The 24,003-nt window shown below is 41.3% G+C and overlaps 1 protein-coding gene and 1 long non-coding RNA gene across 3 annotated transcripts in view; one reads left to right on the top strand and one right to left on the bottom strand.

Moving 5' to 3' along the window:
* Nucleotides 1-1,983, bottom strand: part of LOC121545742 (membrane-associated guanylate kinase, WW and PDZ domain-containing protein 3) — a 192,591-nt gene extending 190,608 nt beyond the window's left edge. For both annotated transcript variants that reach the window (XM_041856534.1, XM_041856535.1), the window contains exon 1: nucleotides 688-1,983. In XM_041856534.1, coding sequence (XP_041712468.1) covers nucleotides 688-994 — 307 coding nt within the window. In that variant the 5' untranslated portion in view covers nucleotides 995-1,983. The remainder of the gene's footprint in view (nucleotides 1-687) is intronic.
* The window catches only part of LOC121545746, a 52,767-nt gene extending 32,924 nt beyond the window's left edge, over nucleotides 1-19,843 (top strand). The window contains exons 2-5 of the long non-coding RNA XR_005996292.1: nucleotides 17,732-17,873; nucleotides 18,137-18,754; nucleotides 18,922-18,958; nucleotides 19,201-19,843. This is a non-coding gene — a long non-coding RNA (uncharacterized LOC121545746). The remainder of the gene's footprint in view (nucleotides 1-17,731; nucleotides 17,874-18,136; nucleotides 18,755-18,921; nucleotides 18,959-19,200) is intronic.
* The last annotated feature ends 4,160 nt before the right edge of the window (nucleotides 19,844-24,003 follow it).

Here is a 24,003-nt window from a genome sequence, read left to right as displayed (position 1 = left end):
TTGTTGTACCTCTTCAGATGGGAATTATTTTTTTTTTTTCTGATGTTGAACATGTGATCTTTATGACAGAATGTTCACAAAAAAAATACCAAGTTACACTTCTCAAAAAGGCACTGAACTGGTGGAATGACCCAGTTATACTGCTTGATGCAGTGGCATAAGCAGTCAGGGAGACAAATAATGGCCACACACCTGATCCTCCCGCTATCCTGGAGGCCCGGTCTCAGCTGCAATCATGCAGCCCATTTACAAGCTTGTCTTATTTATTCCATTCCAACCAGAGACATCAGTGTGCAGACCCAGGCAACCCCACAGCCATGACCCAGGCCATTCACTGCCCAGGGCAAATAGGGCTAATCCTAAATTACAACACAATGTGTGTGTATGTGTGCCTGCACGCAAGACAACAATTCAAGTCTTCTGAATGTGATTATCTGGGTGGATATTGGGGCAGGTGAGGGTTAACTAGAATAATGCACGTTGTCACTGCTCATGTGTATGACCTGTGGAGTCAATTTGGTTTTGTAACCAAAGCCCTCTGCCTCTTCACAGACCAAACCAAGGTTGCCATAGTAAGAAAAGTACGCCAATTATGAAACACATCATGGTAAAATGCATCACTTTGGAGAGTAGGCCTAGGATACAAACCCACTTAACAGTAATACGAGTGCTAAACACTTGACATACCTGGTTTGACGGTCTTGATACGGATGGGCTCCCGAAAGTGGCGGATGACAGCGAGGGTGTCTCGGTTGGTCAGGCCGCTGACAGGGGTGCCGTTCACTTCCAGAAGCACGTCCCCGCTGTTCGGTAACCTCCCGACGTGACAGACCATCGCCTCCGTAATCACCTCTCCCAGGTGCGGGAATTCTCCCAGCTCTGCTCCCCCTCGTACCTCCACAACCGAGCCGAACTCCTCGGCATTCCCCCATGACACGGCGCACTCTTGGACTTTACCAGACCAATGCTTCTTCTTCTTCAGCGTTTTGGACATGTTTAATCCCTCTTGTAAACCTTTAGAGTCCCAGACTGTGTGGTTGTTTGAGAGACGAGACAAGACAAGCAGTTATTTTTAAAACGCAGAGACGATTATTGCACAGAGGTGCTGGAGTTCAGATGAGATAATCTGCTCACTAGTGTTTTTGTATTCCATTCCATTCCATTCCTTGAGCAAATGGTAATTTCAAAGCATTATCTGTATGAACATCCCGAATTACTGGAACATCACCTGTCTGCAATACAATAGTAGACTGTAGTGCAAGACTATCTGCGTCAGTGTTGTCGCAGGAGGCGAGATCGATCGCGGGGATGCTGTGGTTGTCCCTCGCGCTAAATTCTTGGGTGGCTGGGCAATGACGCTTTACTTCTGAATGAGTAGCCTACTGTTTACTTTCAGTGAATCGGTCTGATAAACCGTTTTTTAATAGCCTATTACGCACAATATCCAATAACTCAAATTTGGATCGATCCGTCGCTGTGCCTTGGCTACTCACAGACATACACTCCACTTGACGCAGAGTCGATGTATCAATTTGATTAACTATATATCCCCGAACAACTAGCTATTTCGTTGAATTGTTGCGCATAAAAAACTGTTGCATACACCCGGAGACAATTCTTCATCCAAAATTCGCCAGCGCCAACTTAGTTCCGCGCACTTGTTCTACCTCCTCCACCGGTGACTTCAGCGATGCATTCCTTGGAAACGGAACAATATACCTGACTTCAGCAGCGAATGTATTCGCAGAACTCGGGTAGTGTAGCCTACTCTGCTGGTAACTTGCTCCCTATTCTTCAACCCTCGTAAGCCCAACTCAGAGCGCCCGGTCTCGGCAGTTGACGCCCCATGTGGTCTCGTGTCAGATTCAGCCCGGTGGCTCACAGAGCAGGGGAAGATTTAGGCATAGAAGTCTATGGAGCCAACCATAAGACGAGGAATGCCGAATAACTTTTTTGCTTGTTTTCACTCTGGTGATTTCATTAATGAAAGCCCATCCATGCACCAATGACAGCTTGGGTTTGCCTCCAATCAGATGGTGGGATAAGAGTAAAACAATGCAAATCAACCAATGGAAATGGTTGGGCGAGGCTTCTGCGCAAACTCCGTTTCAATGGACGCGCTAAGCTTGATTCAGTCGGTCTCTGTGTGGACTGAGTTCCCAGTCACATGGGTTGGGTACGTTTTGGGACCCGGCACACAAGCTGAGTAAATCGAGCGCGCCCACTAGTAGATTAAATATTGCAACAATATTACATTCTTGTAGGTCACAGACAGGCTCAATTAAGTTGCCATCATAAAGCTATGTAACTACAAAGTAGGCCTAACAACTAATTAGGCATACATGCAATAATTTAGCGGTAGGTTATTAACTGCAACCAGGACAGTGCAATTACAAATCAATTTGTATAATTTTAATAGCATACTGTAGGGACAAGTATTTTCGCGAACATCTATTGAGGGGGGGATATTCAGTGCGTCAACTCTTGTATGACTGTGCCATCTTGTGGTTAACTTGTAGGTCCTGAGAATGTGTAGATACAGAGCAGTGGAGGCTCATCAGTGGAGGAAGGAGAGGACCATACTCTTCAGTGAATTTCATACAAATTAAAATGGGAAAACATTTAAAAAAGTTATCATTTTTAGATAAACTATACCAAATATAATCACATCACCAAATAATTGATTAAAACAGACTATTTTGAAAAGGTCTACAGTAGTCTCAACTGCACTCTGTAGGGTAGCACCATGGTGTAGCCGGAGGACAGCTAGCTTCCGTCCTCCTCTGGGTACAAACCTAGGAGGCTCATGGTTCTCACCCCCTGCCATAGACTTACACAGTAATTATGACAACTTCCGGAGAATGTCCTCCAGCCTATCAGAGCTCTTGCAGCATGAACTGACATGTTGTCCACCCAATCAAAGGATCAGATAATTAATCTAGTACTGAAAGAATAAGCTACAGCTAGCTAGCACTGCAGTGTGTGGTTGACTCAAATAGAGAGAAAGACAATAGTTGAACAGTTTTGAACAATAATTTCTTCCAAAATGAAAGAGAAGCAAGAGAGAAAGTCATTTTTTTCACTTTCAGTTTCACTTACTTAGCTAGCAAATGCAGCTAGCTAGTTTAGCCTACTGAAACACCCTTCTCAAACAGAGGGATGCTATGTTAGCTAGCTGGCTATGACTTTCCAACACAACACTGGAACTCTTCCAAGTCAAGGTAAGCTTTTGGTATTACTAATTTATTTCCACCAGGGCCTGCTGGTGTAACTGCTTAGTGACTGTAATGTTACTGCATGATTGTAGCAGGTTTACTAACGCGTTAGTTCTATTAGCTATGCTGACTATGACATTACTTTAGCTAATATGGTGACAACGATGTAGGTCATATACACTGATGTGTTGTGCATTGAAGTCCACAAGCGAAGGGAAGAGGTTGAGAGTGCATAGATGCAAGAAGGAATACAACGTGGCTGCTATGAAAGTGAACTGTGTTTATGCGGGATCAGGGATTTATTCATTCCGCCGATTCTGTTGAAAAATGTTTCGTAAACGGAAGCAAACAGAACAAAAAGTGAATTTGTCCTATATAAACTCTTGTTTGCAACTGTTGGACTAATGATTACACCCTATATCAGATAGATGCAGGCAAGAGTGTGCAAGGCGTTATTTGTCTGTCCATGTGTCATTGTCTCAAATTTGTCTCTCGACCTGTGTGCACCTACGTTGTAAACTTTCATTCATAGGCTAGGGAAAATGGGTATAGGGAAAATGTGAGTATCATGTAGTAGCCTAAACCTATATCTGGTACATTGAACTGGATGAATGGAATATGAATGAGAGTCATCCAATATGCTGTAATAGAAACAAGGCCATGCACATGAAAAAAAAGTAATCCAACAATGTGTACGCCGCCATCTTGTCTATTTCAAATATTCTCATTGATTGGTGGTGCTTTCAATACAACTGGGAACTCGGAAAAAACGAGGTCAAATCATGATGTCATTGATCTTCATGTCGGAAAGTCGGAGCTCTAGAAAGATGTCCGATTTTACGACTTGGAATTCTGAGTTGGATGACTGTTCAAAATGATTTTTCCCCAGTCGGAGCTCATTTCCCCCCCCCCGATTTCCCAGTTGTCTTGAACGCACTGAAGTCGGAGATTTCCAAGTTCCCAGTTGTTTTGAACACAGCATGAGACAGCCGTGTCATCATGACATGTGGCACTTTGGGGTGGACCCACCTTAATCAATGAGAGAAGATTTTAAATAGACAAAATGGTGGCGTACACATTGTTGGATTTCCTTCATTATTTTAACAGAGCATTTTCTAAATTCAAACGCATCACCTGCAACTGGACACATACATTTTAGAAGACATGTTTGGCTGAATCTAGAACAAATATATCACCTATAGACTACCAGGTTAATAAAAATCTTTGGCGACGTTTTGAATAGGCAAACCTGTAACTCCCAGTATGGATACCAAAAATCTTTGCTTAATCATGACGCCTCAGAGCGGTCGGGTAGGTTGTTTGGCGGTTTCAGACGGCTGGATTTGGGACCAAGCGGACACCACAGAGCATGTGGACAGGCTGTGTGAAGGAAAAGCTATTATTATAAGACCAGCACGTTGCTGCTGTCTGCAGCTGCTATCTCTGTGTGTTGCGCTTTTTCTCAGAGTTGTAAAAGCAAGCAGAGCAGAAACTGGCTATTCTTTATTTGACTGATGTAGCTGGCAAGGTAACTGTTTGACTTAACAGAAGAAAAAAATGAAATATATATATATATATATATATTTTCATTCCCAGTGCTGAGCTAATAGTGTAAGTGACATGTAACGTTAGCTAATGTTTCATCACCTCTCGACTGAAGTTCTTTCTGAATTAACTAGCTAGCTAGTAGCTACCACAGCCAGTCCAGCTTTAGCCTCTAGCTATCTGTTGTGTGCATCTTATTTATATGGGGGATACAATCTTCCCAGCTCTGCAGATTTTGCTGCGAAGAGACAGACTCATTAGATCATTTGTTTTGGTACTGTCCATTTGTAGCTTGTTTTTGGACACAGGTCCAGGAATGGCTAAAGGATTGCAATATTTACCTGGAGCTAACCTTGCAGATAGCAATACTGGGTGATCTGAAAAGTCATAGTCAAATCGATCAATAATATAATAATACTTTTAGCAAAAATGTTTATTTTCAATTTACAATCTGTAGAAACAATGAGAATAGAAAGGTTCAGAAATGTTGTAAAACATCACAGTACAGTTGAAAAATATATGGCAAATATAAATCCTATATGGATGTGTTAAGAGATAGATGGGTGGTGTTGAATGAAGTTGAGGGATGGGACTAATAACAAGATAACTAATAATGTAAGCATACTGTATCCATAATAAGTATGTAGGTTGTAGGTTGGGAGCTTTTGTGAAAGAGCACAGTTAGAAAGATATGGGATATATAGAAGCAAACCGGATGGACATCATGAAAATGATCGGAGAGGTTGAGAGTAGAAGTAGTTAAGGAGAAAAAAACAAACAAAATATAATTATTATAAAATTGACTGTGTCCATAAAATGTATATAGTAAGTATAAGCTGGAAGTAGAGGCCTAAGCGTTGTTGTTCACTAGTTTACTCCAATTAGGGAAAGGGTAGTGGGGTTGGAAAGTAATAAAGGGGAATATATTTTTTTTAAAGGATATGTATAATATACACTGCTCAAAAAAATAAAGGGAACACTTAAACAACACATCCTAGATCTGAATGTGTTGACAACAAAATCACACAAAACTTATCAATGGAAATCAAATGTATCAACCCATGGAGGTCTGGATTTGGAGTCACCCTCAAAATTAAAGTGGAAAACCACACTACAGGCTGATCCAACTTTGATGTAATGTCCTTAAAACAAGTCGAAATGAGGCTCAGTAGTGTGTGTGGCCTCCACGTGCCTGTATGACCTCCCTACAACGCCTGGGCATGCTCCTGATGAGGTGGCGGATGGTCTCCTGAGGGATCTCCTCCCAGACCTGGACTAAAGCATCCGCCAACTCCTGGACAGTCTGTGGTGCAACGTGGCGTTGGTGGATGGAGCGAGACATGATGTCCCAGATGTGCTCAATTGGATTCAGGTCTGGGGAACGGGCGGGCCAGTCCATAGCATCAATGCCTTCCTCTTGCAGGAACTGCTGACACACTCCAGCCACATGAGGTCTAGCATTGTCTTGCATTAGGAGTAACCCAGGGCCAACCGCACCAGCATATGGTCTCACAAGGGGTCTGAGGATCTCATCTCGGTACCTAATGGCAGTCAGGCTACCTCTGGCGAGCACATGGAGGGCTGTGCGGCCCCCCAAAGAAATGCCACCCCACACCATGACTGACCCACTGCCAAACCGGTCATGCTGGAGGATGTTGCAGGCAGCAAAACGTTCTCCACGGCGTCTCTAGACTCTGTCACGTCTGTCACATGTGCTCAGTGTGAACCTGCTTTCATCTGTGAAGAGCACAGGGCGCCAGTGGCGAATTTGCCAATCTTGGTGTTCTCTGGCAAATGCCAAACGTCCTGCACGGTGTTGGGCTGTAAGCACAACCCCCACCTGTGGACGTCGGGCCCTCATACCACCTTCATGGAGTCTGTTTCTGACCGTTTGAGCAGACACATGCACATTTGTGGCCTGCTGGAGGTCATTTTGCAGGGCTCTGGCAGTGCTCCTCCTGCTCCTCCTTGCACAAAGGCGGAGGTAGCGGTCCTGCTGCTGGGTTGTTGCCCTCCTACGGCCTCCTCCACATCTCCTGATGTACTGGCCTGTCTCCTGGTAGCGCCTCCATGCTCTGGACACTACGCTGACAGACACAGCAAACCTTCTTGCCACAGCTCGCATTGATGTGCCATCCTGGATGAGCTGCACTACCTGAGCCACTTGTGTGGGTTGTAGACTCCGTCTCATGCTACCACTAGAGTGAAAGCACCGCCAGCATTCAAAAGTGACCAAAACATCAGCCAGGAAGCATAGGAACTGAGAAGTGGTCTGTGGTCACCACCTGCAGAACCACTTCTTTATTGGGGGTGTCTTGCTAATTGCCTATAATTTCCACATGTTGTCTATTCTATTTGCACAACAGCATGTGAAATGTATTGTCAATCAGTGTTGCTTCCTAAGTGGACAGTTTGATTTCACAGAAGTGTGATTGACTTGGAGTTACATTGTGTTGTTTAAGTGTTCCCTTTATTTTTTTGAGCAGTATATATATATATATATATATATATATATATATATATATAAACAAACATGGGGGATTGGAAGTGATGCAGACAATTACATTGATGGAAGTTACAATCTATCTGCAATATTAAGCTGATCTACCCCCTAAAAAAAAAGATATATTAAATATTAAAACTATTTTAAGGCAGTCTGACAAACCTCCAAAGTTCATTTCCAAACTGTATCAAGGCTTTTACCGATGACACAAAGTATATGTCAAACAAAAAAATGTTAGGAAGACCTGGGAGACACTATTGATGATGATGAATGTATACAGATATGGTTGAATGCCCAGTCATGTTCTTATAATGTCAGACATAAATTACTGCAGTTTAAGACCATCCATAGAACATACTATATGCCAGTGAAACTGAATATCATGCACTCAGAAATGTAATTCCTCTGCTGGAGGTGTAAAACACAAAAGAGGGCATATTTGCATTTGTTATGATCTTGTGAAGGCTGGCTGAATTCTGGCAAAGAGTATGTTATTTTATCTCAGCATGTCTACAGATTATCCCTTGTCCCTGTTTTTGTTTGCTTGGAAATGTTGATACTGGATACTCTGTAACCTAGCATTTATAGAAATGCATTGCCATTAATTGGAAGGTTGATTATCCTCCCACAATGTCACAATGGATAGCATAAAAGTAAAGTTATGCATCACTAGATTTGATTTATTACAAGATTAAGGGTATACTGTGCAACTTTCATAAGGTCTGGGTGCCTTATATGGAATACTGTATGACAAAAGGGGTCCGTATTGAAAATATGAGATTTTTTTAGTCAAGCAGTCGCAAATATATATATTTTTTCATGGAACACGAGACACCTGTCTGATTTGCGCCTGTCTCAGTGGACTAATCCATTGAGGAGGCCGTGGTGATGCCACGGGCCAAGAATATGGGGATTGTGGCTCAGATGCCCGTCTCTCTCCAGAATGTGCCCTCTCCCGCCATTTTGTGGGTATTCATTGTTTCATAACTTAATTGTGTGCATTGTGTGCTGTGTCTATCAATTCCCCATTACATATATCACCAGTACTAGCCTACAGTTACCGTTAATTCCCAGAATTTCTCATCTGCGATGTTTGTTTGGTTACGGTAATTTCTGTTCATGCATTCAATATATTATTATTACAGTCATTTACCATTGTCGGAGTGGACATGTGTTTTGCAGAACTCACAACCTATGCTACACTTGTGAGAAACAAGTGTTTATTTCATTCCATTTATGAGTTTGGTAAATGTGTATTTTGTTTGAAACGCTCCTGTCAATGTTGAGTAGGACGTGCACCTGATTACACATATAGAACTGGACTAGTCTATCTGGCCTGTGCACAAATGTAGGCCTATGAATGTGCCCATTTGGGGATGTCTGATAGTATTTCTGATTGTCTTAACTCACCACCGCTAATGAGCAGTGGAGCTTCTCAAAGTACATTTTCTTCACCTCAAACAGAAAGTAAACAAAGTCTGTTTTTAAAATCAATTGAGAATGACAATAGTTCCTCAATGTATTTGTACAATATTTCCAGCTCTCTCCCTTTCGATAACCACTCGGCATTAAAGGGAAAAATGTAATGCTCTGATCCAGTGGAAACTTCATAAAATACCCGATTACTTCTTATCCCTTGCAACTTCATAAAATACCTGATTACTTCTTATCCCTTGCACAAATAGTATACAGCTGTGTCTGTCCCAAGTTCACTGATGCAGGAAACTGAGGGCCCAGAATATTTTATACAATGTTTTAAGTTTGCTAGCATGAGTTCCTGGGCGACCCAGTTGATAGTTTGTTGCAGACAGGCCATGCGTAGCCAATGTGATTTATAGGATATACATTTTTATCAGGATATTTTCTACCTGCAGGCTGCAATGTTTTTATGTGTTAGCTTTATGTAGGCTATTTTTACATAGTTGGCAAAGGCAATAAAAGTTTCTTTTAGATTTGTATAATTTTCATTTAGAATGTAGATTAACCACAGACAATGATTGAGATACAAAGACTATTAGATACTGAACAAAAATATAAACACAACATGTAAAGTGTTGGTCCCATGTTTCATGAGCTGAAATAAAAGATCCCAGAAATGTTCCATTCGCACAAAAAGCTAATTTCTCTCAAATTTTGTGGACAAGTTTGTTTACATCCCTGTTAGTGAGCATTTCTCCTTTACCAAGATAATCCATCCACCTGACAGGTGTGGCATATCAAGAAGCTGATTAAACAGCATGATCAGTACACAGGTACACCTTGTGCTGAGGACAATAAAAGGCCACTCTAAAATGTAAAGTTGTCACAACACAATGCCACAGATGTCTCAAGTTGAGGGAGCATGCGATTGGCATGCTGACTGCAGGAATGTCCACCAGAGCTGTTGGCAGATAATTTAATGTTCATTTCTCTACCATAAGCCATCTCCAATGTTGTTTTCGAGAATTTGGCAGTACGTCCAACCGGCCTCACAACCGCAGACCACGTGTAACCACGTCAGCCCAGGACCTCCACATCAGGCTTCTTCACCTGCGGGATCGTCTGAGACCAGCCACCCAGACAGCTGATGAAACTGAGGAGTATTTCTGTAATAAAGCCCTTTTGTGGGGAAAAACCCATTCTGCTTGGCTGGGCCTGACTCCCCAGTGGGTGTCCCTGGCTCTCAAGTGGGTGGGCCTATGCCCTCCCAGGCCCACCCATGTGAAATCCATAGATTAGGGCCTAGTTTATTTATTTCAATTGACTGATTTCTTTATATGAACTGTAACTCAGTAAAATAGTTTAAATTGTTGCGTTTATATTTTTGTTCAGTATAAATTAAAATGAAACTGTTCCACGAAAATGCGAACTGGCGGCAGATTGAACATTCGAATATGACCTGTCCACATTTGTCTGTGTTCTTGATACCGTGTAGGGCAGAATAACAATGCTATTTACAACTCCTATGTAAAGACAAACCGTGGTCCGTTTGTTTGAGCGTTTATCTGATTTTTTTGATTTTTTTCCAACTTCGTAGGAAATGCAGACACATCGAAGTTGCTTAAACGTTTATTTGAAAATCCGGTTGCAAGTTAAAAGTAGCCTTTGCCATTGTTTAGCGCAGTCTAACAAACATTTCAAACTTACAGTTACTTCTTGGTTGGATCAGCTGTTTTCCCGCGTGATAGGGCGTCCTCCGCCAGAGGTGCGAACGGTTATTGATTGGTTTGACGTCATTAGGGAAGACCACTTTGCCTAATATTCATGGAAAGGGCTCCGATATTTTACAAACTGATTCACAGTGGTTGAAAACAAGTTAGTTGTGGTGATTATCAATGTTGTCATGTATCTACAGCGTAGGCCTATATGGGATGCCATGAGTATTGGCCTGTGATATGAGAGGTCTTCAGTTTTAGAGGAAGTGTAGCTCTCCATGTGCATGGTAGAATAATAGATTTGCCTTCTCTGGGTCTGGGTGGTTGTAAGTATGCAATGATGCAGACAGGTCCTGATCTGGGTAATTGGAGGCAGATGATGGATATCCCAGAGATGTCTTTCTGTGACAGCCTTTAGTTCTCCACAGGTGGACCATGACCTAAAATACATATCTCCACCCCACAGCCTGGCTCTCATCATGGACACATGTTGCCACACACACACACACACACACACACAGGTGTATCCTGAAATGCCTGACATTGCAATTTATCCTAGGAATTGTCTGCCAAAAACTGGAATAGATCACCCCTTTTGCTTTATGACTGGATTGGTATGACGTGACATTTTAATAATTTGTAGATACCAGTTAAATCCTTGCTTAACTTATATCCTATATAATAAAATTAAAATAGATTGTTTACATTTAAAATAAAATTGTGAAGCAAATCTTAATGAGAAAGGGTTGTACAATTAATGAGAAATGCATTATTTGTCAAATGTCTCCATCTGCTGCCGAATTACAGGACTACCATTCAACCATCCACGGATTTCCACTTCTAATAGTAGTTCTCTCAATGGACATGTGTGTGGGAGACACACAACAAAAGTCAATGCGTAAAAAGTAGATAGCTTTTAAATACTAGCATTATGCGATGTTCTTCACAATTACATTATTTTCCCCTCAATATTAGTTATCTTAATCTTTTCTATACAATTATAATCAGTCATTCATTTAAAATGTTCCTGTGTTAATAATTAACAGTCAATCAACTTGCCGCGTTCACCTCCATGGTCATCCCCCGCTCAGCCAGAAGGACATTCGATGTCAAAAAAGGGGTCTTTTCATAAAGTTGTTGATATTTGCCTATGGCCTCTGGAGAGGTTACTCTTTTCAATTCCTGCTGTCCTGATTTATCTCTGGTAAGTTCCCTCTCATAACTGTACACAGTTTTACTTGGTAACTAACTGTGAAGACGGTTTGTTGTTCCAGACTGAGGCATGTGGTAGTGGCACTATTAGGAAGACTAATTAATGTGGGTAATTGACACGATGGGGTGTATTCATTAAGTCTTGCAACTGAAACAGTTAACCGTTTAAGAACCAAACGGAAGCAAACAGAACGGGACCTACGTGAATTTGTCCAATAGAAACGTTCCAAAACGTTTTCCGTTTGAGTAAATGTTTGTCGCAAAACGTTTTGCAACAGACTAAACGGTTTGCAAAATTATTGGCGTAATGAATACACCTCTGGTAGTGTTGACACTTTGTAGTCGTCTTGTAATATCTGCTGCGTACGTTTCTTTACAAAGCTCCCGTATTTAATGTGAGTTAAAGTTTTGAGTGTGTTGGTTTTTGTAATGTGGTCTTTGCCAAATAACCATACATCTAGGTTACTGCCTGTTATTGCAATTCATATTATTAGACCTACAAGACCTAGACCTTTGCTTTTTGCTGGTTAACCATACATTATTCAGGTAGTTATGGCCCACTAATTCTGAGTTGCTTAATTCTGTCTGCCTAGAGATGTGAGCGATGCTAAGAAACAGGTGTCATAGATGGATGTGCAGGGGTCTTGATGCAACAACACCGCAGACCCTCTCGGTTGTAAGCTTTATGTTGCCTTGGCCTTGTGTAAACTGCCACTCAGTCTAAGATTCAAGTTTAGATGTGCCAGTCAGCTCTGTGGAGTGTATAATCGTTACATTGACATTACTGATATTTTCCCCTGTCTGTGGTGTGGTTCAGTTGAAGAGGGATCAGGCACGTTATTTTATAACAATTTTTTTGGTAAAACATACAATCTACCTGTAGTGAAGCCGCTCATAATTGACATTACATTCAGTCATCTAGCAGACACTCCCATCCAGAGCAATCAGGGTCAACTGCCCTGCCCAAGGGCACATCGACAGATCTCCCACTAAGTCAAATCGGGGACCCAAACCACCGAACAAGCTCCCAACCACCAGGCCAACAACCATCCAAGATCCCCCCACAGTTCCCCCGAGCTCCCCCTACACTGAACAAAAATATAAACGCAACATGCAACAATTTCTACGATTTTACAGAGTTACAGTTCATATAAGGAAAAAGTACTACTTAAGTAGTTTTTTGGGGTATCTGTACTTTACTATTTATACTTTTGCCTACTTTTACTTCACTACATTCCTAAAGAAAATAATGTACTTTTTACTCCATATATTTTCCCTGACACTCAATTACTTTTCACACATTTATCAAGAGAACATCCCTGGTCATCCTTACTGCATCTGATCGGGCAGACTCATTAAACACAAATGCTTCGTTTGTAAATTATGTCTTGAGTGTTGGAGTTTGCCCCTGGCTATCCGTAAATAAATAAGAAAACAAGAAAATTGTGCCGTCTGGTTTACATAATATAAGGAATTAGATATTATTAAAACTTTTACTTTTGATACTTAAGTATATTTGAGCAATTCCATTTACTTTTGATACTTAAGTATATTTAAAACCAAATACTTAGACTTATACTCTGGTAGTATTTTACTGGGAGACTTTTACTTGAGTCGTTTTCTATTAAGGTATCTTTACTTTTACTCAAGTATGACAATTGAGTACTTTTTCCACCACTACCCTAATCTATGGATTTCACATGACTGGGAATACAAACATGCAACTGTTGGTCACAGGTACCTTAAAAAAAGGTAGGGGAATGGATCAGAAAACCAGTCAGTATCTGGTGTGACCACCATTTTCCTCATGCAGCGCAACATATCTCCTTTGCATAGAGTTGATCAGGCTGTTGATTGTGGCCTGTGGAATGTTGTCAATCCTCTTCAATGGCTGTGTGAAGTTGCTGATATTGGCAGGAACTGGAACACGCTGTCGTACACGTCGATCCAGAGCATCCCAAACGTGCTCAATGGGTGACATGTCTGGTGAATATGCAGGCCATGGAAGAACTGGGACATTTTCAGCTTCCAGGAATTGTTTACAGATCCTTGCGAAATGGGTCTGTGAATTATCATGCTGAAACATGAGGTGATGGCAGTGGATGAATGGCCTCAAGAGCTCGTCACGTTATCTCTGTGCATTCAAATTGCCATCGATAAAATGCAATTGTGTTCATTGTCCGTAGCTTGTGCCTGCCCATACCAAAACCCCACCTCCACCATGGGGCAATCAATTCACAATGTTGAAATCAGCAAACCGCTCACCCACACAACGACATATACGTGGTCTGCGGTTGTGAGGCTGGTTGGTCGTACTGCCAAATTCTCTCAAATGAATTGGAGGCGGGTTACGGTAGAGAAATGAACATTAAATTCTCTGGCAACAGCTCTGGCGGACATTCCTGCAGTCAGCATGCCAATTGCACGCTCCCTCAACTTGAGACATCTGTGGCATTGTGTTGTGTGACAAAACTGCACATTTTAGAGTGGACTTTTATTGTCCCCAGCAGAAGGTGCACCTGTGTAATGATCATGCTGTTTAATCAGCTTCTTGATATGCCACACCTATCAGGTGGATGGATTATCTTGGCAAACCAGAAATGCTCACTAACAGGGATGTAAACAAATTAGTGAATCAAATTTGAGAGAAATAAGCTTTTTGTGCGTATGGAACATTTCTGGGATATTTTATTTCAGCTCATGAAACATGGGACTAACACTTTGCATGTTGCGTTTATTTTTGTTCAGTGTAAATACCTCATGTAATATTAGATCTATAATATTGTTTAAAGATGCACTATGCAGAAATCACTCCACCATTTCCTGGTTGCTAAAATTCTAATAGTTCACTTAATTTCAGTATATGTGACAAAACAAAAGTATAGTGTAGAGAATCATTGTACCATCTAAACCGCTGTGAAATATATTTTACATAACCAAAAATATTGTATTTTCAGCTGTTTAAAGCTAGTGTACAAAACCGAAAGTAAGACAAAACATAAGAACGGGTAGCATAGTTGGGTCGCCCAAAAAGTTACATAGTGCAAATTTAGGTGAAGTCCCCACCATGCTTCAGAATGTTTTTTAATGCAATCTGCTCTTACCATCACTATGCATTAGTATACACTCTTGTTAACCATGACTAACCTCTACTGCCTAGGAAGGCACATACGTTTGGTCATATAGTGTATGTGGGCACCAGCTCGTCGAACATCTCATTCCAAAATCATGGGCATTAATATGGAGTTGGTCCCCCCTTTGCTGCTATTACAGCCTCCACTCTTCTGGGAAGGCTTTCTACTAGATGTTGGAACATTGCTGCGGGGACTTGCTTCCATTCAGCCATAAGAGCATTAGTGAGGTCGGGCACTGATGTTGGCCGATTAGGCCTGGCTCACAGTCGGTGTTCCAATTCATCCCAAAGGTGTTTGATGGGGTTGAGGTCAGGGCTCTGTGCAGGCCATTAAAGTCCTTCCGCACCGATCTTGACAAATCATTTCTGTATGGACCTTGCTTTGTGCACGGTGGCATTGTCATGCTGAAACAGGAAAGGGCCTTCCCCAAAGTGTTGCCACAAAGGTGGAAGCACAGAATCGTCTAAAATGTCATTGTATGCTGTAGGGTTAAGATTTCCCTTCACTAGCACTAAGGGGCCTAGCCCAAACCATGAAAAATAGCCCCAGACCTTTATTCCTCCTCCACCTAACTTTACAGTTGGCACTATGCATTGGGGCAGGTAGTGTTCTCCTGGCATCCGCCAAACCCAGATTTGTCCGTCGGACTGCCAGATTGTGAAGCGTGATTCATCAATCCATATAACGCGTTTCCACTGCTCCAGAGTCCAATGGCGGCAAGCTTTACACCACTCCAGCCAACGTTTGGCATTGCGCATGGTGATCTTAGGCTTGTGTGCGGCTGCTCAGCCATGGAAACCCATTTCATGAAGCTCTCGACGAACAGTTATTGTGCTGACGTTGCTTCCAGAGGCAGTTTAGAACTAGGTAGTGAGTGTTGCAAACGAGGACAGACTATTTTTACGTGCTTCAGCACTCGGCGGTCCCGTTCTGTGAGCTTGTGTGGCCTACCACTTCGTGGCTGAGCCATTGTTGCTCCTAGACCTTTCCACTTCACAATAACAGCACTCAACGTTGACTGGGGCAGCTCTAGCAGGGCAGAAGTTTGTCAATCTGACTTGTTGGAAAGGTGGCATACTATGACGGTGACAAGTTGAAAGTCACTGAGCTCTTCAATAAGGCCATTCTACTGCCAAGGTTTGTCTATGGAGATTGCATGGCTGTGTGCTCGATTTTATATACCTGTCAGCAAAGGGTGTGGCTGAAATAGCCGAATCCACTAATTTGAAGGGGTGTCCACATACATTTGTATATACAGTTGAAGTCGGAAGTTTACATACACTGAGGTTGGAGTTATTAAAACTCGTTTTTCAACCACACCACAAATTTCTTGTTAACAAACTATAGTTTTGGCAAGTCAGTTAGGACATCTACTTTGTGCATGACACAAGTAATGTTTCCAACAATTGTTTACAGACAGATTATTTCACTTATAATTCACTGTATCACAATTCCAGTGGGTCAGAAGTTGACATACACTAAGTTGACTGTGACTTTAAACAAGCTTGGAAAATTCCAGAAAATGATGTCATGGCTTTAGAAGCTTCTGATAGGCTAATTTACATCATTTGAGTCAATTGGAGGTGTACCTGTGGATGTATTTCAAGGCCTACCTTCAAACTCAGTGCCTCTTTGCTTGACATCATGGGAAAATCAAAAGAAATCAGCCAAGACCTCAGATTTTTTTTTGTAGACCTCCACAAGTCTGGTTCATCCTTGGGAGCAATTTCCAAACGCCTGAAGGTACCACGTTCATCTGTACAAACAATAGTATGCAAGTATAAACACCATGGGACCACACAGCCGTCATACCGCTCAGGAAGGAGACGCGTTCTGTCACCTAGAGATTAACGTACCTTGGTTCAAAAAGTGCAAATCAATCCCAGAACAACAGCAAAGGACCTTATGAAGATGCTGGAGGAAACAGGTACAAAAGTATCTATATCCACAGTAAAACGAGTCCTATATTGACATAACCTGAAAGGCCGCTCAGCAAGAAGCCACTTCCCCAAAACCGGCATAAAAAAGCCAGACTACAGTTTGCAACTGCACATGGGGACAAAGATCGTACTTTTTGGAGAAATGTCCTCTGGTCTGATGAAACAAAAATAGAACTGTTTGGACATAATGACCATCGTTATGTTTGGAGGAAAAAGGGGGCGGCTTGCAAGCCGAAGAACAACATCCCAACCGTGAAGCACAGGGGTGGCAGCATCATGCTGTGGGGGTGCTTTGCTGCAAGAGGGACTGGTGCACTTCACAAAATAGATGGCATCATGAGGAAGGAAAATTATGTGGATATATTGAAGCAACATCTCAAGACATCAGTCAGGAAGTTAAAGCTTGGTTGCAAATGGGTCTTCCAAATGGACAATTACCCCAAGCATACTTCCAAAGTTGTGGCAAAATGGCTTAAGGACAACAAAGTCAAGGTATTGGAGTGGCCATCACAAAGCCCTGACCTCAATCCTATAGAAAATGTGTGGGCAGAACTGAAAAAGTGTGTGCGAGCAAGGAGGCCTACAAACCTGACTCAGTTACACCAGCTCTGTCAGGAGGAATGGGCCAAAATTCACCCAACTTATTGTGGGAAACTTGTGGAAGGCTACCTGAAACGTTTGACCCAAGTTAAACAACTTAAAGGCAATGCAACCAAATACTAATTGAGTGTATGTAAACATCTGACCCACTGGGTATTTGATGAAATAAATAAAAGCTGAAATAAATCATTCTCTCTACTATTATTCTGACATTTCACATGCTTAAAATAAAGTGGTGATCCTAACTGACCTAAGACAGGGAATTTTTACTAGGATTACATTTTAATGTATTTGGCTAAGGTGTATGTAAACTTCCGACTTCAACTGTATAGTGTAGAAGGGCATAGTACAGAACATTATAAGATCAACCTCAAGAAACAACTTTAAGGTGAAATTAAAATGCATGCTGTCACAAATGCTTAGAACTTTACTGCATTGCATCCAGCAGGTCAGGAGTGTGTCCCCATTAGCACAGTTGGTCCATGGGAGCTCCCAGGAGATCTGGCAGACGGGCCACTATGGACCCATTTGCAGAGGCACACTCAGAAAAGCGGACATATCTACTGCTGTGGTGGTCAAGACACTCCGGGGTATGTGTTGTACTGTCCAGCGCAAACAGAGGCTGTGTGTGTGTGGAACATAGTTGCATCTATTTGGAGAGTTTTCCCCAATAAAGTTTGAGGTATGGGATAGCTTTGTGAGTACCTCGCAGGTAAAAACAAACATAATTTAGGACTTGCCCTCTTAGAGGGAATTTCCCATCCCACTGCATAAAAAAAAACAAGTAAAATGGATGTTGTTCCTTCTTTGAGAAGATGAAAACGTTTGTGCAATATACTGTATCTCCTTTCAGATGGCTTAAATCAGCCTGAGGCAAAATAGTTTGTGGACGGGATCCTTTTACATGGGACAGTGTGTAAACACCACCACCTGGTCCGGATGCTGTACTGCCAGACCCAGCGACTACCCATCTACCTGGTTATGTAGTCCTTGCAACCCCCTGCACTACTATGGACCCTGAGGAATGTAAAACAATGGCCGGGACCTCAAGTTCAACTTTATTAGCTGTAACAAATACATTGGAAATCGTACACACCAGTGCTCTTACTAATAAACCATGTTGAATATGAATAATATTGTATTTCTATTCCCAATATTATGTAAATTCATTAATCCATTTTTCAGATACATTTAATTGAAAGGTCCACAGATAAATAATTGGTCAATTAAAATTTCAATCATCCACTGACTTAACTGAATAAGATTAAATACATTTCCCTTCTCTCCAGAGGGATTCGGAGTCCTTGGATCCACTCCAGCACTTTCCGGTGGCAAAGCAGATGGCAGCAGGCCTGATAAGTTGGAGGTGCCAAAATGACAAGCTGGCCAATCAGAGGACAGCTGAGGTCCCTCTCAAATGGCAGGCTCCAGAGAGGATGATGAAGCATCCAACCACAGACAGGAGTGATGTGTGAGCGTTGGGATTTAATCTGTGTTTGGGAATCTGCCCCGTAGCCTAGAGTATACATAGACATTTGTTTGTTTTATTAACGTTCAGACAAAATATTTCTACATTACTTTCAGTTGCTTTTTGTAACATCCCAACATGCTTGATAGCTTGTTTTGTCTCCCCCTCAGATGGTCTTTTGGAATCTGTATGAATTGATCACATTGGGTAACTGTTACTTTGCACATATCTGATTTAAAGTAATTTTGCAAATGTACCTCAACAATAACTTGTTTTAGTGGAGAACCCTTTTAAATCTGTCCATCCCTGGCCAAAAACAGTCTGTATATCTCATTATGTATATTTAATCACTCCACAGCCAATGTAAAACCCATTATTAGCTGTGTAATGCCTCCATGTTGTAACCACCTATTTAATGTAATTGGGCTCTCTCATTCTGTGCTATTCAGATCTCTCAGGTATGACCTGATGAAGTACTGCTGGATGTGGAGCTTCAAGGACCGCCCTGTGTCCTCCGCCATAATCAAGCTTCTGGAGTCCTACACATACCTGGATGACACTACAGACATCTACATCCCAGAGGGCAGACAACTTGGACTACAGCAAGAGGGCAGGTGTGCTCCTCTAAATGTCTAGCCTGAAGCATCACATTGATGAATGAAGATGCTAAAAGCAAGCAGGGGTGGACTGGCCATCTGGCATTTCTGGCAAATGCCAGATGGGCCTGTCTAACTTATTTTGTGTGCAAAATGATCATTATCTGGCTAATAATGGGGGCCTTAAACTACAAATTTGCCAGTGAGGGGGGCCTCGAGAAAAACAATGGCCTGGTGTGTTAAATGCCAGGGCCGACTTCTGGTCCCAGATTTCTGGTCCCCTGAAAGCAAGGATTTAGTCCCATACAAAGCATGGCTGTAATTGATTCTAGGTTGATGTGTACTGTACTGTGGTATCAACATTCAGAGAGATTATTTGATTAAACCGAGATTAAATGTTGTAAATGTGTTAACGTAAATGTGTGAAAGTACAGTTGAAGTCGGAAATTGACATACCTTAGCCAAATACATTTAAACCGTTTTTCACAATTCCTGACATTTAATCCTAGTAACAATTCCCTGTTTTAGGTCAGTTAGGATTACCACTTTATTTTAAGAATGTGAAATGTCAGAATAATAGTAGAGAATTATTTCTTTCAGCTTTTATTTCTTTCATCACATTCCCAGTGGGTCAGAAGTTTACATACACTCAATTAGTATTTGGTAGCATTGCCTTTCAATTGTTTAACTTGGGTCAAACGTTTTGGGTAGCCTTCCACAAGCTTCCCACAATAAGTTGGGTGAATTTTGGACCATTCCTCCTGACAGAGCTGGTGTAACTGAGTCAGGTTTGTAGGCATCCTTGCTCGCACACGCTTTTTCAGTTCTGCCCACACATCTTCTATAGGATTGAGGTCAGGGCTTTGTGGCTTTATTGGCCACTCCAATACCTTGACTTTGTTGCCCTTAAGCCATTTTGCCACAACTTTGGAAGTATGCTTGGGGTCATTGTCCATTTGGAAGAACATTTGCGACCAAGCTTTAACTTCCTGACTGATGTCTTGAGATGTTGCTTCAATATATCCACATAATTTTCCTTCCTCATGATGCTATCTATTTTGTGAAGTGGTCCAGTCCCTCCTGCAGCAAAGCACCCCCACAGCATGATGCTTCCACTCCCGTGCTTCACAGTTGGGATGGTGTTCTTCGGCTTGCAAGCCGCCCCCTTTTTCCTCCAAACATAACGATGGTCATTGTGTCCAAACAGTTCTATTTTTGTTTAATCAGACCAGAGGACATTTCTCCAAAAAGTACAGTCTTTGTCCCCATGTGCAGTTGCAAACCGTAGTCTGGCTTTTTTATGGCGTTTTTGGAGCAGTGGCTTCTTCCTTGCTGAGCGGCCTTTCAGGTTATGTCGATATAGGGCTCGTTTTACTGTGGATATAGATACTTTTGTACCTGTTTCCTCCTGCATCTTCACAGGGTACTTTGCTGTTGTTCTGGGATTGATTTGCACTTTTTGCACCCAAGTACTTTCATCTCTAGGAGACAGAACGCGTCTCCTTCCTGAGCGGTATGACGGGCTGCGTGGTCCCATGGTGTTTAGATGAACGTGGTACCTTCAAGCGTTTGGAAATTGCTCCCAAGGATGAACCAGACTTGTGGAGGTCTACAATTTTTTTTTCTGAGGTCTTGTCTGATTTCTTTAGATTTTCCCATGATGTCAAGCAAAGAGGCACTGAGTTTGAAGGTAGGCCTTGAAATACATCCACAGGTACGCCTCCAATTGACTCAAATTATGTCAATTAGCCTATCAGAAGCTTCTAAAGCCATGACATTTTCTGGAATTTTCCAAGCTTTTTAAAAGCAGTCAACTTAGTGTATGTAAACTTCTGACCCACTGGAATTGTGATACAGTGAATTATAAGTGAAATAATCTGTCTGTAATCAATTGTTGTAAAAATTACATGTCATGCACAAAGTAGATGTCCTAACTGACTTGCCAAAACTATTGTTAACAATACATGTGTGGAGTGGTTGAAAAACAACTTTTAATGACTCCAACCTAAGTGTATGTAAACTTCTGACTTCAACTGTATTGTATGGTAAATGCAACCTATAGCCTTATTTTAAGATTTGTGCAATGTTGTAGAACCACACCGGGGATTTTCGGATGAGTGACACTGTCCCTTTTAGCACAAATGGATGTCGGGAAAAAAAATCTGCTATTAATGTTATTTTCACATCACAATTCCTCACCTCACATGTTTGGTCCATCAGTAGTGCTTTTCCTTTGAAATTGTACAAATGTAAAAAGGGTTCTTGTCATGAAACCAGGCAAGTCATTATAATCACATTTTATTGTCAAAGGTACAGAATAAAAAAATCTTCATGACATTTACTGGTTTATAATTGGGTGAGTATCACTCTTGTGCATTTAACTGTAGTAATGAGACATGTATTGTGGCCATACAGTTAGAGCGCCCACCATGAGACTGTCTTCAAGTCACTGATCATTCTATGTAAAATTGTCCTTTAAGTGTTCTTCACTCACTCAACGCTGTTGATTTTGTTCATACCATTACTTATCATTGACCATGATGTTAACAAACCAACCGTGTCGACCACATGGAGGTGACATTCATAGTTGTACTGTAGAGTTGCTGTTGTCAGTCAGTTTCTAAAGACATTTCAAAACAAACTCATCACATTGTCTCCATCACTCACACATATTTGAAATCCTAAAGAGAGAGGCACAAACCGCCATTTTCAGAATAACACACCCAGTCGTGGAAATGGAGTAAGTCCTTGCTCGACCGAATGGATCAAGAACAGGAATATCTGGACATCATTTGTCCTCATGACTCATGCTTAAAAGTAACAGCAAAACGTTGTCACACTACTGAGCTGAACCAAGCCAAGATGAGCTGTGCAGGACTGGTTACACATAAACCATAGTTACTCGAACCGCGCTGGAAAGGACAGCAGGAAAGGAAAAATATCCAAGCCAGCACAGTTCGGGCCGGCACTAATGTTATGAACTAAAAAATAAAAATAAAACATTCAATGTACCTTAGGTAAAAAGCAATTTTTTTGGTACTACTTAAAGCGCAAAGCCTCCTAAAACAGAAGCAGAGGTGCACAAATACCAACTATAAAGCTACGTTCACAGTAGATAAAATCTAACCACAATGTCATGTGTAAGTAAAATGTGAATATGTCAAACCCTTAGTTAGAATAAAATCTGCTCATGTGTTTTGTTAATAAGAACACAAACGCAAGTGCTGAGAGACCCAGTTATCTTATGAATGCTCATTATTGTATTCACCATAGCTACTAGCACATGACATCTTTTTTAATATAGTACTGTAATTCTAGTGATTAAAATATCTGGTGGGAACGTAAGCACTAATACATTTTGCCTTCAATAAAATGAAACTAATCTATCGTCACAATGGTTTGAGGATAAAAAAATTAATACAAATTCAGATTAAAGAATGCAGTTTGATGCTCAAAAACAAACCGTGTTTGAAGATAAAATAAAAAAGAAATATTTCTCAATCCCATATCCACACACAATGTATTATGTACAATCACTGTGGTAGTTAAGTAGAACATAAGATATGTGAACCAGTCAGTCTACCATAATTTAAAAAACTAACTGGGTGGTTTGAGCCCTGAATGCTGAAAGCCATGCTATAAATCAGACCTTATACAATGGGAAGGTCTAATCCTGGACGCTGATTGGAATGCAGTTTTAACCAGCCAGTGTCTATTCCACAAGTTACCACCGGCTAAATCTGACGTTAAAATGCCTATTTACTCTGTTCCAGTGGTGTAAAGTACTTAAGTAAAAATACGTTAAGAACTTTGAAATGATCTCTACTTTTACTCCTTAAGTATATTTTTGCCATTACATTTACTTTTGATACTTAAGTATATTTAAAACCAAATACTTTTACTTAAGTAGTATGTTACTGGGTGACTTTCACTTGAGTCATTTTCTACTAAGAAAATGTATATTTACTTTTAATAAAGTATTAAAATTGGGTACTTTTGCCACCACTACTCTGTTCCATCTCACTGCGCAATCCACTGGCTCATCAGCCCTGCCAGGCAATTTATAAACTTGATCCACTATAAAATGCATCTAGACATTCTCACATTTCTTTTAGACTAACATTTAGTTTTCAACAGTGGAGATTTGTATAAACATTGCCGTCTGTTTTTCCAACATTGTTTCAATATTCAAATTCGATCTCCATCTGTCACATAGGCAGGCAGCTTTTCTCAGCCAGTCAAAATCATGAATCAGTGTAATTTTTATGGATATATGAAAAAATATCAATAGAACAGGTAAAAAGTGCAGCTAGTTTGCAGTCTTTCCAGCTTCAGTTTGAAGTGATTTTGTTAGCCGTATTGTTAGCTAACTCCTCTGAACAACAGTGTCCTGACGAGAGAGCACATTTTCTATGCCAGGTGAAATCGGGATGTATCCAAACAAATGTCACTAGAAAACAGCTTATGCAAATTAAGCTACTTTGTTGTTATTCTGGCTGCACTGTTTGACGTGACTGTAAGTTAGCCGTAGTTGGCAAGCAAGCATTGGATAAGAACGTTTCCAGCCAGTATGGCAATAGAACATTTAGAATGAACGACTGGGTCACGTCCATAGATAGAGAACAAAATGACTGGACGACTGGGTCGCATCTCTGG

Source organism: Coregonus clupeaformis, chromosome 30 (assembly GCF_020615455.1).
Source record: "Coregonus clupeaformis isolate EN_2021a chromosome 30, ASM2061545v1, whole genome shotgun sequence".
In the NCBI taxonomy this organism is placed as follows: Eukaryota; Metazoa; Chordata; class Actinopteri; order Salmoniformes; family Salmonidae; genus Coregonus; species Coregonus clupeaformis.
The sequence above is the reverse complement of the archived record's forward strand: the minus strand, read 5'-3'. Positions and strand labels throughout refer to the sequence as shown.